The 16,072-nt window shown below is 42.6% G+C and overlaps 2 protein-coding genes across 5 annotated transcripts in view; both read left to right on the top strand.

The window, feature by feature from the left end:
* Nucleotides 1-1,122: 1,122 nt before the first annotated feature.
* RIPPLY2 (ripply transcriptional repressor 2) lies at nucleotides 1,123-3,962 on the top strand. The gene is made up of 3 exons (XM_085056433.1): nucleotides 1,123-1,690; nucleotides 1,829-1,893; nucleotides 3,666-3,962. Exons 1-3 carry the CDS (start codon nucleotides 1,379-1,381, stop codon nucleotides 3,829-3,831), a joined length of 543 nt encoding a protein of 180 aa, XP_084912559.1. The 5' UTR covers nucleotides 1,123-1,378; the 3' UTR covers nucleotides 3,832-3,962.
* A 1,086-nt stretch (nucleotides 3,963-5,048) lies between these two features.
* Nucleotides 5,049-16,072, top strand: part of CYB5R4 (cytochrome b5 reductase 4) — a 32,591-nt gene continuing 21,567 nt past the window's right edge. Inside the window, exons 1-5 of one of the 4 annotated variants that reach the window (XM_085056425.1) lie at nucleotides 5,049-5,194; nucleotides 6,324-6,477; nucleotides 9,308-9,408; nucleotides 11,207-11,291; nucleotides 15,410-15,451. In XM_085056425.1, the coding sequence (XP_084912551.1) occupies nucleotides 5,120-5,194; nucleotides 6,324-6,477; nucleotides 9,308-9,408; nucleotides 11,207-11,291; nucleotides 15,410-15,451 (457 nt within the window). In that variant the 5' untranslated portion in view covers nucleotides 5,049-5,119. Of the gene's footprint in view, nucleotides 5,195-5,221; nucleotides 5,708-6,323; nucleotides 6,478-9,307; nucleotides 9,409-11,206; nucleotides 11,292-15,409; nucleotides 15,452-16,072 lie in introns of those variants that run through there. The other 3 variants (XM_085056423.1, XM_085056427.1, XM_085056424.1) reach the window with 3 other exon arrangements.

The raw sequence follows: 16,072 nt of genomic DNA, 5'->3' as shown, positions 1-16,072 counted from the left end.
TTAAGTCATAATTACCAATTTTTCCAAGTGGCCAAATGGCACACACCTCCAAAATGACAGAGTATGTCCACTGGTGAAGTTGGGACGTACCACAGCACGCACAAGCTTGAATGCAAGCACTCTTCCAACTATTTCTTGTTCAAAGTAAGTTGTTGCTTTTCTTCAGAAATCAGTCTGTATCTGGTTTTGACTTTCAGATGTGAAAAATTAACCTGATTACATTTCCCATAGAGCTTCAAATATGTAACATTTCTGTGCTGGTGCTATTTTGTGAAATGTATTGTGCTGAAGATGTGGAGAAAACACAAGTCTGTAGCTACTGTTTTTACAGTAGCAGCTACTTGAAGCTACTCTGGGGCACTGCTAAGGTAGGCACACTCCTTATGCCTCATACAAACTCAAAAATGCAAAATACTATTCCAAAGAGTGCTTCAATCTTTGTGGTGCCCCAGTAATGTGGGTCTTCAATGGGACAATAAATTACCTGGGGTTTAAGCCCTCCTTCAGCTTCTAGGGCAGCTCCATCCCACCAACCCTCCCAGTCCTCAAGGCTGGTACTATTACTGTTCGCCAGCTCTTATATAACTTGTTTTTGCCCCTCTCACATGCAGCCTCAGATAGAAAAGGGGAAACAAAAATAATAAATAAAAATAGAAACAAAAGTAAATTCCCTTGGTACAGGGGAACATGGAAATGGCAGGAGCTCAGCGGAAAACCTTGCATATATAGTGACAGCATCTGATGCTGGCAGCGGAATGAAGTATTGGGACCACACGATAAAAGAATTAAGGAGGGCACATGTCCTCGGTAAAAGTACCCTATAAAAAAGGGGGTGTGTGTGTATATAAGAAAAAAAGATATAAAAAGAAGCACCAACGTTGCCTCAGGGGGAGCACGCCAGGGCGCGCACTGGGGTGCCGCGTTTCTGAGTAAGGAGCGATCCAAAGAGCGCCATGTTCTCCGCCAGCCCGGGATGTGTCCCTTTGTCTGTGCCTGCTGCTGCGAGGAGCAGCGGGCGCTGCCATGGCCGGGCGGGTCGCGGTGCCCACACGCCGTGACTCGCCGCTTCGGGGCATAAACAAACACGGCTGCAACAACAAAAGGCCGCTGTCACGGCGGCCGGATCCCGCCGCCGGAGCGCAGAGCGGCCGAGCGCGTCCCCGGTGCCGCCGCCCCCCACTCCGTTCCCACAGGGGCTGCCCTCGCCCGCCCCCCGGCAGCTGCCATGTGTCTGCTCAAGTGCGATTAACACCGACTCGCCAAATCCCCCCCACGCCCGCTTCCCCTCCCCGGGCCATTTGGGGCATGCACGCGCCCGCGCCCCGTGTTTACACGGCGGCGCCTTCGCGCGGAGCCTTTTTGTGGATGGCGCTGGCAGATGAGCCGGGGGAGGTGGGGGCTCCGCGCCGCGCAGCGCCCGCCGCCGGCTATAAAAGCCTCCGGGCCCGCGGGCGGCAGTGCCAGGCGAGCGGCCGCGGTCCGGCAGAGGATGGAGGGCGGCTGCCCCCGCCCGCTCTCAGCGGCGCTGCCCCCGCCGGGCTACTCGCCCCTCTCCTCCTCCCGGTGCGGGGGGCGCCCCGGCCCTGCCCTGACGGCCCTGCCCTTGCCGCGCAGCCCTGCGCCCTTCTGGAGACCGTGGGTGCCCGCGCCGGGCGAGGCGGCCCGGCGGAGCGGCCCCGGCCCCGCAGCGGTGAGTGGGGCTCGGCGCGGCGGAGCATCTGCCGTTGGCATCGCCGCACGCACGGCTGGGGAGTCCCGGCGGGGCGGGGATGCTCGGGGAGGGCCCGGTGCCGTGCCGGCGGGCTGACCTCTGCTCTCTCCTCCGCAGCCCCACAGCTCCGGCGGGCTGGCGGAAGCCTCCCGAAAGCTGGCGCAGTACACGCACCCCGTCAGGTAAGTGACTGTCCAGGGTCGCCGCTGGTTCCCGCGGGGGAGCTCCGGGACCAGGGGCCCGTGGCTCTGCGCGGCCAGGAGGGGAGTCCCTTGCTCGCCCGGGCAGTGCCGCAACGCTCGCTCTCCCGCCCCTTTTGTTTCCACCCATATATTTATGTAGATATTAAAGTGCCTTAGGAGTGAATTGGCCATCTATGTGCTTTTGAACTGACAGATCCTTGGGCAAATGATTGCCAGGACTCGTGGATTTAAGATCGTTGAGGTGTTGATGGGCCTCTGTGGTGTGGGACTTAAGACCTATTACACAGTTATGTGAGTGTTTTTTGGTGGTGGTGGAGTTGGCTGATGCACCTTGCTACTCATTCCTGTGCCCAGGATTAAAAAAGGCAAGGGCGTGTAGTTCCTAGGCTGTGTTGCTGTGCAAACATCCAGCGCCCTCCCAGAGCAAGGAAGCAGGTGGAGGCACGGGAGAGAGTGGCAGGAGAAGAGGGTATGGACTGGCTAAGTCACCATTGCCGAGGAAAATACTCATGTAACTACTGCTTTAACGACGAAGGTCGTGATAGTATCTGCACTGTCAGTTCTGAAAAGGAAATACAGAGAGTAAGAACAGTTGAATCTGTAGGAGAGTCTGTATTAAGAAATGCTGGTAGGTGTTACAAGGTGCTTAAAATAATTGCACAGGTAGTTTTTTCTGATGAGATGCGGCTTTCTTTCAAATCTAGGCTCTGATCCTTCAAATACTGATGCACTAACTAAGCAACTATATATGCACACTTCACTGTGACTGCTCCAATGCTTAGGTTTGAGTAAATGCTGTTGCAGGGAACACTGGGAACGGAGACCTGTTACAAAGCTGATGTCAGTGACTTTGTGCTGCAAAGGAAGCAGTCTACTGTTAAACAGTAGCCTAGAAAGTATTTCTTGTAATTGCTAGAAAGCCATCTAGTTCTGTTTCTTAATACATGTCTATTTTAAACAATCTGTAGTCAGCATTTCATTATGTTGTAGTATGCTAGTCCCCTGGCTCTTGGGACTTCCATGGTCTGTTCCTTCTAGCAGTTTCCAAACTGTAAGCAAAAGAGGATGGTAGTTGAAAAGGAACAGCAACTTAGATTATATTAATTGCAATAAATTATAATTAGCCGATAGCCCTTCCTAACTGTGATCTTATCAGACTTTTTTGGATATAACACAGACTGCTTTAAAATCTAGATCTGTGGGACATCTTCCTTAAGCAGTCTATTGATTATTTTTGGAAAGACAGATGAAATATTAAGGTCTGATCACCCCTTGACCTTTATAATTGCTTTGAATTTTACAATGGTGTGAAACAATTATTAACAGCTACCTAGGCTGGGGACCTTCAGTAAGAAAATACTAATTTGATTCAAATTGTGGTTTTGATCCTGTTTTACACCCATTATATTCCCTAGGAATAGTTCCAGTAGGGGCAGTACTACTTGGATCAGATCCCCAGGTAGTACTGTTAATGAGGTACTGGAGTGGGAAGTTTCAGATGCAGTGGGTCTTGTGCTTTAGAGTAGTTTTGCTGCAAAACTAGCACTTTAAATGCATCTTTATCGCTTCAGATTAAAGTAAGAATCCAGAGAATTTTTTTTTCCTAATTGAATGTAGAAAGCAATTTAACCTGTAAGGAAAAGCTCTTTAGGATGCTTGTCTTAGTAGAATTTCACTTTGTTTCTTTGCATGTCAACTTCTGAGTAAAATATGTAATAACAATAAGCAAATCTATTGTATACTTGTTTCAGACTATTTTGGCCCAAATCAAGGTGTTATGATTACTTGTATCAGGAAGCTGAAGCACTTCTGAAAAACTTCCCAGTTCAGGCTACAATTTCCTTTTATGAAGACTCGGATAGTGAAGATGATGAAGATGAACTGGAACAAGATTCAAGAACAGAATCACGTTGCTGATTGCAGGGAAGGCCAATGCCACTTCTAAGACTTAATTTAAACATAATATAAATATGTATTATAGTATTTTTAAAGATAATTTATTTCTATGTAAGTTATTCTTAATAAAACTGAGATGTCTTGTAATTTTATCTGAGCCTTTTCCCTTTGTTCTGTTCCTGCCCTTAAGTGGGGAAGGTATTGATTAGTATTTTTATATCTGAGGTTCCATAGTTTGCAGATCATAACTTGAACATGAATTTTTGAAATAGAGAACAGATGCCTTGCTTTGAAGGGCTGTATGGTTATGTGACTTTCTCAAAGTCTGAGGACACAAAGAAAGCTTGTCATTATGATTTAGTAGGCTCCATATGGAAGTGTATCCAGGAATCATTGGATTAAGTATTTGAATTGTGTTGTGCCTGCTGTTACAACAGTTTCAAACATGAAGAGAAACAATACAGCTATTTTCTAAATGGAGAATCCAAATTCAAATCTAGTTCCTGTCTTGTAGAGGTGTTTGCCTTAAGTCACTTGTGCTCTCATGTACGTATGCTGTGCTGTTATACACACAAGTGATAGTTTCATACTGCATTTGTTTGTTAAGTGGACATCAAGAAATGAGGAAAAGGTCTAATTGAGTTGTTAAGATAACGAGCTTGGTTTTAATAATTGAGGCAAAGTTTGAGGCAAACATCACAAAGGCTAAAGCCCCTAAAAGAAAAGCAACAAAACAAATGCCAAGCTTTAAAGTTAAGGCCAGTGCCTCTGTCAGGTAAGCCTGTGTTCTTACCTGGATCTGCCCTTGCCTGAGTGCTGTGTTGTGCTGCTGCAGGCCGGGCTGGCTCAGTGTGCCAACACCCTGCAGGGAGTGCTTGCCCCGTGCCCTCTGCTCCCAGGGGCCCTGCTGCAGGACGGGAGCGGCCCTCACAGAGCCTGCTCACACTTCACCTTCAGAGCCTGGGGTGAAGCAGCTGTGTTAGTCACAACCTCCCAGCTCCAGCACCGGGCGCTGGGAGACCTGGACGGAAAACCAACCTTAGTGCAGGGCGAGGCAAACCGCCAGCCCGAGGGGAGACAAGGCAGCGTACGGGCTGCGCGGCGCTCTCTGCTCCCAGGGATGTCCGGGCCCGGGCGGTCCGCCCCGAGCGCCCAGCGACCCGAGGGGGCCGGCACTGCTCCCGGTCCCGCTGCCAGCCCCGCTCCCGGCCGGGCCGCGGCCCCGCCCGCCGCAGCGGAGCCTGCGCGCTGTGCCTCAGCGCTCCGCCCGCCAGCCCGCCGGGGCCCGGCCGCGGCCTGGCCCGGCACGATGCTGAACGTGCCGCCGCCGGCCTTCCCCGCGCCCGGCTCCCAGCAGCGAGCGGCAGCGGGCGCCCGCAGCAAGGTACGGGCGGCTCTGCCGCCGATCGTCGCTTGAGGGGTGGTGAAGGGCGCCCGCGTTTTCCCCCCCGCGCCGGCGGCGACTGCCTGGCCTAGCCCCGCCCCGCCCGGCCGAGCTGCGCTGGTTGCCGGTCGGCTCCCGGTCTGTTCCCGGTCGGTTCCGGGCTGCCGCCGGGGCTGGGCTGCCGCCCGCCGGTCCCCTCCGGCGGTCTGTACTCCAGCGGCCGCCGAGGGAGCACGGCAGGGTCTCGGGCGAGGGGCGGCTCGGCTGCGTCGCTGGAGAGCACTTGGTACTTCTCGTTCGGGAGGGCGGCGGTGATAACGCTTCCGGCACTGCCTGCACTCGCTGTTCCTCCTGCGCAGTGATGGAGACTTTCACCTTGGAATTACTGCGTGCAGCTTATGCTTCACATGTTGGATCTTCATCTTTGGAGGGGTTTTGAGAACACTTGTTGTCTGCAGACATCGCCTGGACAGCAGACTTGGACTAAAGTAGCATTAAGAGATGTGGGGCTATGTACGCTTTAATTTTTTTGCTTCTGTTTTTCTTGTGGCTTTGTAAGACCGCAGTTCTTTAACCCAGTTTCCTGCTGTTAAAGTGTAGATCAAAAGGGTTCCCAGGCTGTGGTGCTGTTGAAAAGGAAGGTGTTAGATACCCTGAAGATCTTGCTCTGCTTTTCAGGACAGGCCATTGCAATACTTCCCTGGGAAGCTACTAGACCTCTGTCCCAGCTCTAGGGGTTGTGGAAAGTCTTTATGAATACTGTGAAGGTGAACTTTCGAATCTTCTCTTACCTGACCACGATTTCAAATCTCCTTTATTCTCGTAGATTTCTAGACCATATCTCAAATCATTTACCACCACAGGCAGACTTGGTATCTTCAGTTAGCTTTGGGAAGAGTCGTCTGAATGTTTGTTGATATTCAGTAATTTCTGGGTCTGGATTACTACCCAGAACACCTCCTTAAGCACCCTTTATGCTGAATAGGGCTCCCAAATAGCGGTGAATAATGTGAGCCGGGTTATTTCTTAATTTTTTTTCTGAGCCCTCCTATGGAACTTAGAAAAGTGTATTGAGTGGCTTTTTCTTCCTTCAGAGTTTGAAGTTGTTTGTACATTTATTATTTTTCAGGTACCTTTAAAACCAGGGAGGAGTCTTATGGATTGGATTCGACTGACTAAAAGTGGGAAAGACTTGACTGGTTTGAAAGGGAGGCTGATTGAAGTGACTGAAGATGAGCTTGCTAAACACAACAAAAAGGAGGACTGCTGGATATGTATAAGAGGTTGGTTGCTCTGATGTTACTTCTGCATTTTTTACCTGTCTTCTCTTTTCTGTACTTAAAGAAGAAGCAACAAAACCCAAACAACAACAACAAAAGCCACACTCCAAAAGAAACTATGCATCTCCTGTGCTTAGGACAGGTGTAATCTTGATATAATGTGGTGTAACTTCAAATAAGAGATTTTGTGTTACAAAGATTTTCTTTGCTTTTAAGTCTTTCTTAACAATTCTTCCAAGTGGGCATATTTTATACCTATTTTACAGCTACCTATGAAAATAATTAAACACAAGATTTTAGGTAATGTATCAAATAAAAGGGCTTAGCAAGAAAAAAGGGTTTTGAAAATGCCTACATGTACTTACACTCCTCAGTCTTGGACAGTTTTATTTTGAGCAGTTGACTAATTTTAGTGATTGCTTTAGAGCATTCAGAGACATAAAAATATTAAAAATACTACTTAAACCGGTAGAATGGCCTTTGGGAAATAATTATGAAAGCCCATGTACTATTTCATAAACTTAGTAATGCAAATGGCAGTTGCCACATAGAGCAATTGTATTGTCTGTCTACAATAACAAATACCTGTGGTAACTATGCCATTCTATTTCTGTTATTATTTTAATGACATTTTAGCTGAGAAATTGAATCATATGTTACACCTTTAGCAATGTATGAAGGTGGTCTGGAGCAATAGCCGTGGCTAGAAGGTATTTTCATATTTGCAAATGAAGTTCCTAATTATCATACAGAAAGGACTAAAATGTTTGCTCTGCAATTTAATAATTTAGAGGCTAAAATATACTAATATCACCTTAAATTTGTTAGAAAATAACACCAATTTCTATGAAGATAGATTAAGAAGATCAGAGTAGCTAATTTGACACTTCGGTAGAAAAAATGGTTCTGTTAGCGATAACATTGATCTGGTAAGAAACAGCATTTATATTTGATGAAATGTCAAGTCTGAACTTCAGCTAAAGAAAGTTAAGGATTTCTGTGTGAGGGTGGTATTATTGTTGGGTGTTGAAGGGGATGAGAGTGAAAGTAAAGGTAAAATGTCATTCAGTACCAGCCTTTGGGCAAAATAATAGGGTTGTTAATTCTCTGTGCTGTAGCTGCATATGTTCCTAAAACTATAGCAGGAGAGCAGCTAAAGAAAGCTTGTTTACTGTGTGCGTCTGTTCATTTTTCTCTCTGGAATAAGAAAATCTACTGCAAATGGAATTACTGCCTAAAAATGCTTCTGTTTTCTTTTTAATCTCATCCTGCCTTCACTGCATCTCTGTCGTTGGTTTTTACAAGAACTCCACCAAGCTGCATATGTATCTTTCCTTAAATTTTTCCATATCTGCCTTTTCTTTGTTCTGAGATGACTAGTGAAAAAAACATCACAACTGAGAATAGATTATCTGTAGACTTCATAGGTGGACAGGAAGTAAAACAACATAATTATGGAAAAGCTAAGTGACATCTCTGCATTGGTAGTTAGACTGTGTCTCTGTAAGAAAGAGCAGAAACTTACGAGAAGAATGTGAAGTAAAAGAACAGGAGCTAACTTTGTTCAAAACCTCAATATTTTCTTCATCAAAGAAGATGTCATATAGGCCACAAATTTGTATATAAAGAGGGGTTCGGGGGAGTTAAAAAAAGCCTGAAGGGTATATAAAAGAGATTTCTTTTGCTCCAGTAAGTTTGCTGGTAAATTGGAGTAATTTTCAGGAGGCCATGACTGTGCAGATACTTATATTTTATTATGTGCAGTAATCACTGCTGCACACAAGATGGCACAGTGAATACAGCCATCAGAAGAGCAGGTCAGTAATGTATGCAAAGATCCTTCTTCCTTTGTTGTTAAGTGGATATTTGTTGTTGATTGGGATTGTTATTCTTGCCTACTAGGATTGTCCCGAATATGTCTCCTCCCAGGCTCAGTGCTGAATGCCTTTTTCTCTTTCTGAAGTAATTAATGTACACTTCCTAATGTCTTAAAAGCTTCTTCTGTAAGCGCTGGCACAGTTCCACTTTTGGTAGCTTCCTGTTTTGATAATGTTAAATATCTTCAAATATTCTGCTAGGGAGGTGTGCAATAATCATATTATCATCAATATGTCTATAGTTAAATCTGTTCATAGCTGCATTCTTCAAGCTCCAATAACCGAGTTGCCTAGCAACAATAATTAGCTGTCATGATATCAGATCTGTGAAGAAACATTGTTGTATCTCCCTGGAAGTGTGGAAACAATGTTGAACCCTTTTACTGGGGCAGATGTGCTACCAAAGTTGAAATCTTTTAATGCGTGCAGGCTATGAGAAGTTTCTTACATTGCTGAATCTGAAGAATAGAAGTTTTGTTGCTGATGGAGACAGTTTTTCCTTCTGTGAGACAGTTTTTTCCTGTAGGCATTTAATTCCTTAGGTGATGAGTGGTAGGGAAACAGCTATGACAACACTTCAGGTGTAACTTAATTGGAAGGAAATGGAAAACAATTCTGTGCACTAGCTGGTTCAGTTTTGTCTCTTTTTAAGCCTGCCTATGATTCCTTTACCCTCTAGCTAGAATACATCATGTTCAGTTTCTAGGTTGAAGTCTTAACCCAGGGCAAACGGTATGGCATTTTAGGATTGGCATCTCCATGTAATGAGATACCTCTTGTGCTCTATACAATTGAGTAACTTATGTTTCTGTTTTTGTGAAGTCATACTATTTGTTCCAATTGTGTCTACTGTTTGCTAGTACACTCTTTAATTTGTGCTAACCTTTCCATTGTTTTTGGAGACAGGAGGGGTTGTAGAAATGCTGCTCACAGCCTATATATTCTGTTTTCTTCAGGATATGTATATAATGTCACACCGTACATGGAATATCATCCTGGTGGTGAGGATGAACTAATGAAAGCAGCAGGAACTGATGGTACAGATCTCTTTGATCAGGTGAGAACAACTGGCAGCAAATGACACTTGCTCACCATACTTTGAAAAATGCATGTTTTGCGATTATTTTTAGGACATTTCAGTGGAAATGGTGATTTGAACCTTTTCAGTCCTAAGGAAAGGCAAATGCTTGTAGAATTCTTTGTCTATTCACTTGACAACTGCATTATCTGAAAAAGTGCTGGAGCTGCTGTTAACTGGTGAACAAGTCACAAGATGACACTTGGTTTCTTATTTGTTTACTGTTTCTTTAAATGTTTTGAAAAGACTCAGAGAATAAAGGTTCTGCAGCATGAGTGTGCTTTCTGCAAGGAATCTTGCAATCTTGATGCTGTAAAAGGTGATTCACTAAGTTGGTATTTTTTAGAAACACCCATTCTTTGAGTCTCCATTACTCACTAGGTTTATCTGAGAAACTGGGAAAGAGCAGAAAAGAAATATCCTCTGTTTCTGAAAGGAAATCTGTTACCTCTTTACATGTCATGTACCAGAGAATGTTAGGCCTTTATTTGCAGAATGTTTTTAACAATGTAAATAAAGATGGATAATGTTTTGCCTTTGTTGAGTTTATCCTTGGTTAGTCCTTTCAAGAATGAAGTGTTGGATTTGGACATAATTCTTTGGTTTCAAAAAATTTGTAGTATCAAGTATCCAGTATCTAGTTGTGGCTTGGAATTATGTGGCTGGGTCATTATATGAAGTACTTGAAAACAGGAGTCTTGACATCAGTAATATTTGGGGACATTCCTGTAGTGGTTATTAAATTCAGACACATGCTTGCTGCATTTTTTTTTTTAAGTTTTTTTTTGTCATGGGAATGGAAGCAGATTGAGATCCTGAAAATATTCTTTTCACTCTTACTGTTTCTGGCTTATGACTATCCTGTTACTATAGGCATTTGTTTTCCCCTCTGCTTTAGCATTCTGTGTCTGTCAGATACTAGTTTTTTTTTAAGAGTTCAGTAGCTTGCTTGTGTTCCCCAAATTTCTGGGAAAATCAACTGTCATTCATAATCCTTCATTTCTTTCTGTTATCTGTATATGAGGAAACTACAACTTGTCGATGGGATTCTTTATCTCGTCTCCTTAGTTTGTCCAGTTTAGAGTTTTTATTTTTAAATCTTGATACCATTCAAATTTGTCATGCAACACTTTGTTTCCTTTTCTCTTCTTGTGATGTTATCCTGGATGCCCTATCAGAATTCGCTTTTCTGCCATCCATTTCCTCTACAAGTTCTCCAGTTCTGGTCTGTAAAGCTACTGCTTTTTCTTCACTTTATTTGACTTTCTAAAATAGGAATTTCCAAATGATTCAGTGATAGTAAGACAGAAGCAAACAGAAATACACCAGCTTGGTAGGAGGTGTTTGTTTGTCTTAACTATTATTCTTTATGTTTGTTTCCTTCATCCCTTTTCCCTTCACTTGTCTAAGAAAGAGTAATAAATGTTGTGGTAATGACAAAGTCTTTATTCTGTTAGTTGTGTAGCATGCATCATAAAAATGCTCTTGTGAAATGCTCTTATATTCTGTAGTTTAAGGTTATTTTCAGATATCGCAAAGCATAAATGAGTAAATTAAACTATTTTTACTTTCTTCATAATCCTATTTTTTCATTTAGTGTCATGGTATCTGTAATAGAAGTAAAAACAAGTACTGAATGATGTAATAGTGACTTTTAATGTGTTTAAAAAATAATCCACTAAATGAATTATATTAGTCAATGAACTTTTCTATTTCAGTGCATAGAATAACATAGTAGGAATTGCAAATTTTATGAAAAAATATCTTGTTAATGTAGGTTCATCGTTGGGTCAATTATGAATCAATGCTGAAGGAATGTCTTGTTGGGAGAATGGCTGTCAAGCCTATTGCTGCTCCAAAAGGTGAGTTTTTTTAAGAATAAAATATTGTCTCTTATGCTTTATTCCAAAATTACGTGGAAATTATGAGAAATCCTAAATCACCTCATATTTATCAGGAGACTCTCTCCTTGCACAGTTGGAGACTTTTGCATATATTAATTTTTTTACAGTAGATACCTGAAGATGAAATTGTTGTGTACACGAAGACTTTTAGAAGTAATGTACTGCTATGTTTCTTTTTTTGTTTTTAGTCATTAGAAAACAGCTGTGTGTGTATGCTATATGTCTGTGTGCATATAAGGAACCTTTTCCTGCCCTGCCCTCCATCAAGATCCCTCTTTTTTCTTCTGATCCCAGAGACCAAACTGTCATAGGCAGCTCTTGTCTTGAAATAAAAGTCAGTATTTTCAGTCTGGTTATTCCAGCACCTTACGTACATCTGGCAAGTTGTGTACATATTGAGATAGTTGAATACATTTTTCGGGCAGTTACTCTTTCCAGAACAATTTATTGGATTCTTTAGTTTGGATTTACCTTGAGAAAATTTTGCTGATACAACAGACTCCTCTGGCCTGATACAACACACTCTCCTCTGCTTGAGGAGAGCAAGAAATGTAGTATGGTGTTAGAATGCAGGTGATTGTTTCCAGAAACTTTAATCTTCAGTCTGTCTTTTGGTTTGTAGGCAATAGCCAAAAATTTCCTATACCTGGGAAGCAGACACTGTTACTCAATATTGACCCTTAACTATACTGCAGTAAAAACATGAAAGGATTAATGATTGCAACTATTTTTCTCAAATTCTGTGGCATCTTTTAGTTCACAATTTCTGTGGTCTTGTAGCTCTTCAACTCCTGAAGCAGTGCACTGCATGCTTCATTAGTACTTAGATACCATTTCCTTAACTTGGGTTGAGTTTGGTCTGTTCATGAAGGGGAACAGTATTTTACATCTTCATGATGCTAGGTAGCTAATTCCAGTGTGGAACTTTTAAGGTAAATGCTGCAAAGAATGGGGAAATCTCGGCAGCATAACTGCCTCATTGAGTTGATGCATTACAGAGACATTACTGCTACTTTGTCAGCTGAGTTAGAAATTTAAAAGTAAACCTGAATTTTGCTGATTTCATTAATCTAACTTTCCTGCAACTGGAAAGAATTCTTGTGACAGCCAGTCAGTAAAACATAAACACATCTTTGCCCCTGCCACCTCTGGCGGTCCATTTTCTGCTGTTCCCTTTTTTTGCTGTGGTTCTGTAATAGGACTATCCCTTTTGCTGTACTAAAATTTGCAGGATAAAGGTTGTCAACTATACAAAACCAGTTCTGTTGCCTGTGTGACTTTTAGCAATTTAAGGCTTGAAAAAAGTACTTTCATTAATATAAGAATCAAACTGATTACAGAATTACAGAGTCATTTAGGTTGGAGAAGACCTCCAAGATCGAGTCCAACCTTTGAACAACCACCACCTTGTCAACTAGACCACGGACTAAGTGCCATGTCCAGTCTTTCCTTGAGCACTTCCAGGGATGGTGACTCCACCACCTCCCTGAGCAGCCTGATGCAACACTTGACAGCACTTTCAGGGAAGTTCTTCCTGATCTCCAACCAGAACCTCCCCTGGTGCAACCAAGAGTTTGACCCCCACCTGGCTAAGCCTCATTTCAGAGAGTTGTAGAGAGCGATGAGGTTTTTCCTCAGCTTCCTCTTCTCCAGGCTAAACAACCCCAGCTCCCTCAGCCACTCCTCATAGGATTTACCCTCCAAGCCCTTCACCAGCTCTCTGGCCTTTCTCTGGAATGCTCCGCCACTGGACTTGCTAAAATCCTTCACTGTGAGATTCTCAAGTTTTACTTCAATTTCTGGTTATGTAGCCTTCTCTTTTGAATTATCAAAAATGTGATTGACTAACTTCACTATTAGCTAGCAATAATCCTAGTCTTTTATCCTTCCAGAAGACCATATTCTGCAAAGTTTGCTTTTTAGAATACAAGAATAGATTACCAAGGTGCATGTTTTTGAATATAGGATTAAATGAGCCCATTAGTATAGAGGGAAGATAAGACTTCAGATTATGGATTACATTGCTTTCTTTTTGTGATGGAGAGTGAGTGTTCTGTAGTAGGACAAGCATTGGTACTTGCTGTTTGGTACAGTCTTGATACAGAGCAGAAAGGCTGATGTAGGTTTGTTGGAGCATTGCTGGAAGATAGGTGGTTGTTGAGGTTAGGGCTTTTTTTCCTGTGTTTTGGTGTTTTTTTGGGAAATGGTACAGTGGTTTCCTTACTGAACTGCTCAAGGAAGCTGAAGTTTGTCCTTGCATACTCTGTATTTTTTTTTTTTTAAGAAAGGAGAGTCTTTTGAAAATACTAGTGATAGCTAATGTTTTGTCAACTTGTGTTTTGGGAATGCTGCTTCATGCTTTGGTAGTGACTCACAGGAAATTCTGAAGTGTCCCTTCTGTAGTGTTACCATAGATCTTTGCACTGAACCATGTAGTGTTTGTACTTGCTGGGAAGGCCAGTGCAGTACCCAGGTATGTAAGAGATGACTTCAGAATATCCCTCAGCAAACCTGTACAGCATTAAATTGCTTGTCTTGCCTTCAGGGTGCTGAGCTGTAAGCATTAGTGCAGTGTGTTTTCTGAAATATTTTAATACTGCTGGTGTTTCCAGAGACACATGTTAGTGTTAAGTCCCTATGTTACTTCAGTGGTTACTTGGGAGTCAGAATGCATGTTGTATTACTGTTAATTCAACAAGATTAGACTGAGAGTTCTGATGTCATCCAAGGAAGAGAGGTAGGGCTCTGCTTTCAGTGTGTCTCAGTGGTCCTTAAAATTGCAGTGCTGATTTCTGTGCAGTGTGTTAAAATATAGTGAAATGAGAGCAGACTTCTAAATACCTTTCTTTTTTCGTTAGAAAGAAGTTTTTGTGAACAACTTGCCCCTACTGGCAGAAACCATTAAGTGATATATGGGAGAATGTATAAACAAATGTTGCCTTAACCGAAAATTTGTGGAGTATTTTCTTTTCACCTCAACCAAAAATATCTGGAGCATTTTCTTTTTACCTTACAATGGCACAGCATGAAAGCCTCTGATGAAGATTGTTGTTAAAGACCTCTCAAGTAATTTTGCAATACTGTATGGTTGGTGCTTTCCTCTAGGAGCCTTCCTTAACTTCTCTCTAGCATTTTCCCTCTAACACTGGCTGGTGTGATGTAGAGCATTTGAAAGGATATGGAAGAACAGGGAAGAAACATTCCGGTTTTGGTTTTCATAAAAGGGAGCAGGAAGAACAGATTTGTTTCTCCCACTTCCCAGACTTGGCTCCCATAAGAGAGAATGTAAATTGAGCCTTTCATATTGGGACATTCTGAGATGCGCAATGTGGAGGAGAGCAGAAAGGGGCCCAGGTATATCCAGAGCTCTAATTTCCCCACATATTTACTGTGAACAGAAGGATGTGGCTGAGAGGTGCAGTGCCTTTCCCATTGAGTTGAGCATCTTATAAATGAATTGATACTGTGTAATTCACCTGCTTAGTCTTTATTTTCTTTTTTTTTCTGCTAGAGTTTGTTGGTTTGGAATAGCTGTAGCATACTGTAGAATTAATGAAAAGCTCAGATAATGACCTGAGAATAAAATCATTTGGTACAAGGAGCTTATCGAAAGATTTTCTTTTTCCTGTGTTCCTGCCAAGAACTGGATTTAGATTTCCATGGATTGGGTTGGTCAGATTTGCATTTCACTATGTGATGTTGTGAGACAAGTGTCACTGGAATTCTTAACAGAGTCAGTGAGCTTCTTAGCTGTGAAGTTTATAATTGCACAAGATAATCTGTCTTTTCTTTTTTTTTTTTTTGAAGGGTCATAGGTCTTGCATTTCCTATCCTTTATTGTGTGCAACTCTTGGCACTTTTAATGTACCATTTTTTAAATTAGATATAATCTTTTAGAATGATAATCAGTGCTGCATTTATTTGTTGCTTCTTGATGTCTGAAGCATCCTGGTCAATCCATTAAGCCTTTTGGAAGGCTTATTTGGAGAGCCTTACTTTGGCTAATTTAGCATGATGTGTGCAAGTACTGTAACTTCTTAACTGTTGTGCTTGGTGTTTTTTCTTAATGCCTATAGAGATTTCTTCTACTGTGTCTGAAGACAAGAAACAGCTTAATGGTAAGTTTTCACATGGAGCGAAGTGGGGAGTGAATCTCAAACTTATGTGAATATCATTGAATGAGCAGTGTTTACTCAGACTTCTGTCTCTTTGCATTCAAGTACAGTGATGAGGCTGTAGTGATCTGTGGGAATTTCAGAAGGCAAAATCCTGACCAAATATTGTGAATTCTGTGTTTGAAAGTTTTGTAAGACTGCAGTATAGTATAGACGAGGGAGGTATGGTATGGACAAGCAAGGTTAGCTTGTCCGTGAAGTGCCTGGAAGATTTTCTGCCGAGGTCTTTTCTATCCAGTCAAGTCTGCCACTTGTTTTGCTGGATGGTTTTTATTTTCTTTCAAAGTGCAAAATTTTGCATTTTCTTCTGAGCATCGTGAAGTTTTTGTCAGCCCATTTCTTCAGTCTCTCTGCACCCCTTTGTATAATAACATTAACCTTTCATGTTTTGCCTGTTTGCATAATTTGTTACTCTTCGTGTATTTCCTGAGAAAACGACTCCCCTGGCTTCTTGGGAGAGTATTTGCCCTGTAGGTTGCTAATAACTGTGTGAAACAGTATCAGCATTCCCTGTTCCCTAGAGAATGCCAACAGTAACTAGTTTCCAGCTGGACTTAGTATGCG

This window comes from Lichenostomus cassidix, chromosome 3, assembly GCF_008360975.1.
Source record: "Lichenostomus cassidix isolate B80296 chromosome 3, HeHo_3.0, whole genome shotgun sequence".
NCBI classification, from domain to species: domain Eukaryota; kingdom Metazoa; phylum Chordata; class Aves; order Passeriformes; family Meliphagidae; genus Lichenostomus; species Lichenostomus cassidix.
This window is presented reverse-complemented; position numbering and strand designations above follow the sequence as displayed.

Bases quoted from the DNA above. Each gene is read 5' to 3' on its own strand.
- RIPPLY2 (XM_085056433.1), top strand. From the start codon at position 1,379: ATGAGCCGGGGGAGGTGGGGGCTCCGCGCCGCGCAGCGCCCGCCGCCG. The intron at 1,691-1,828 runs GTGAGTGGGGCT...TCTCCTCCGCAG, and splicing joins GCGGCCCCGGCCCCGCAGCG to CCCCACAGCTCCGGCGGGCT. The intron at 1,894-3,665 runs GTAAGTGACTGT...TACTTGTTTCAG, and splicing joins CAGTACACGCACCCCGTCAG to ACTATTTTGGCCCAAATCAA.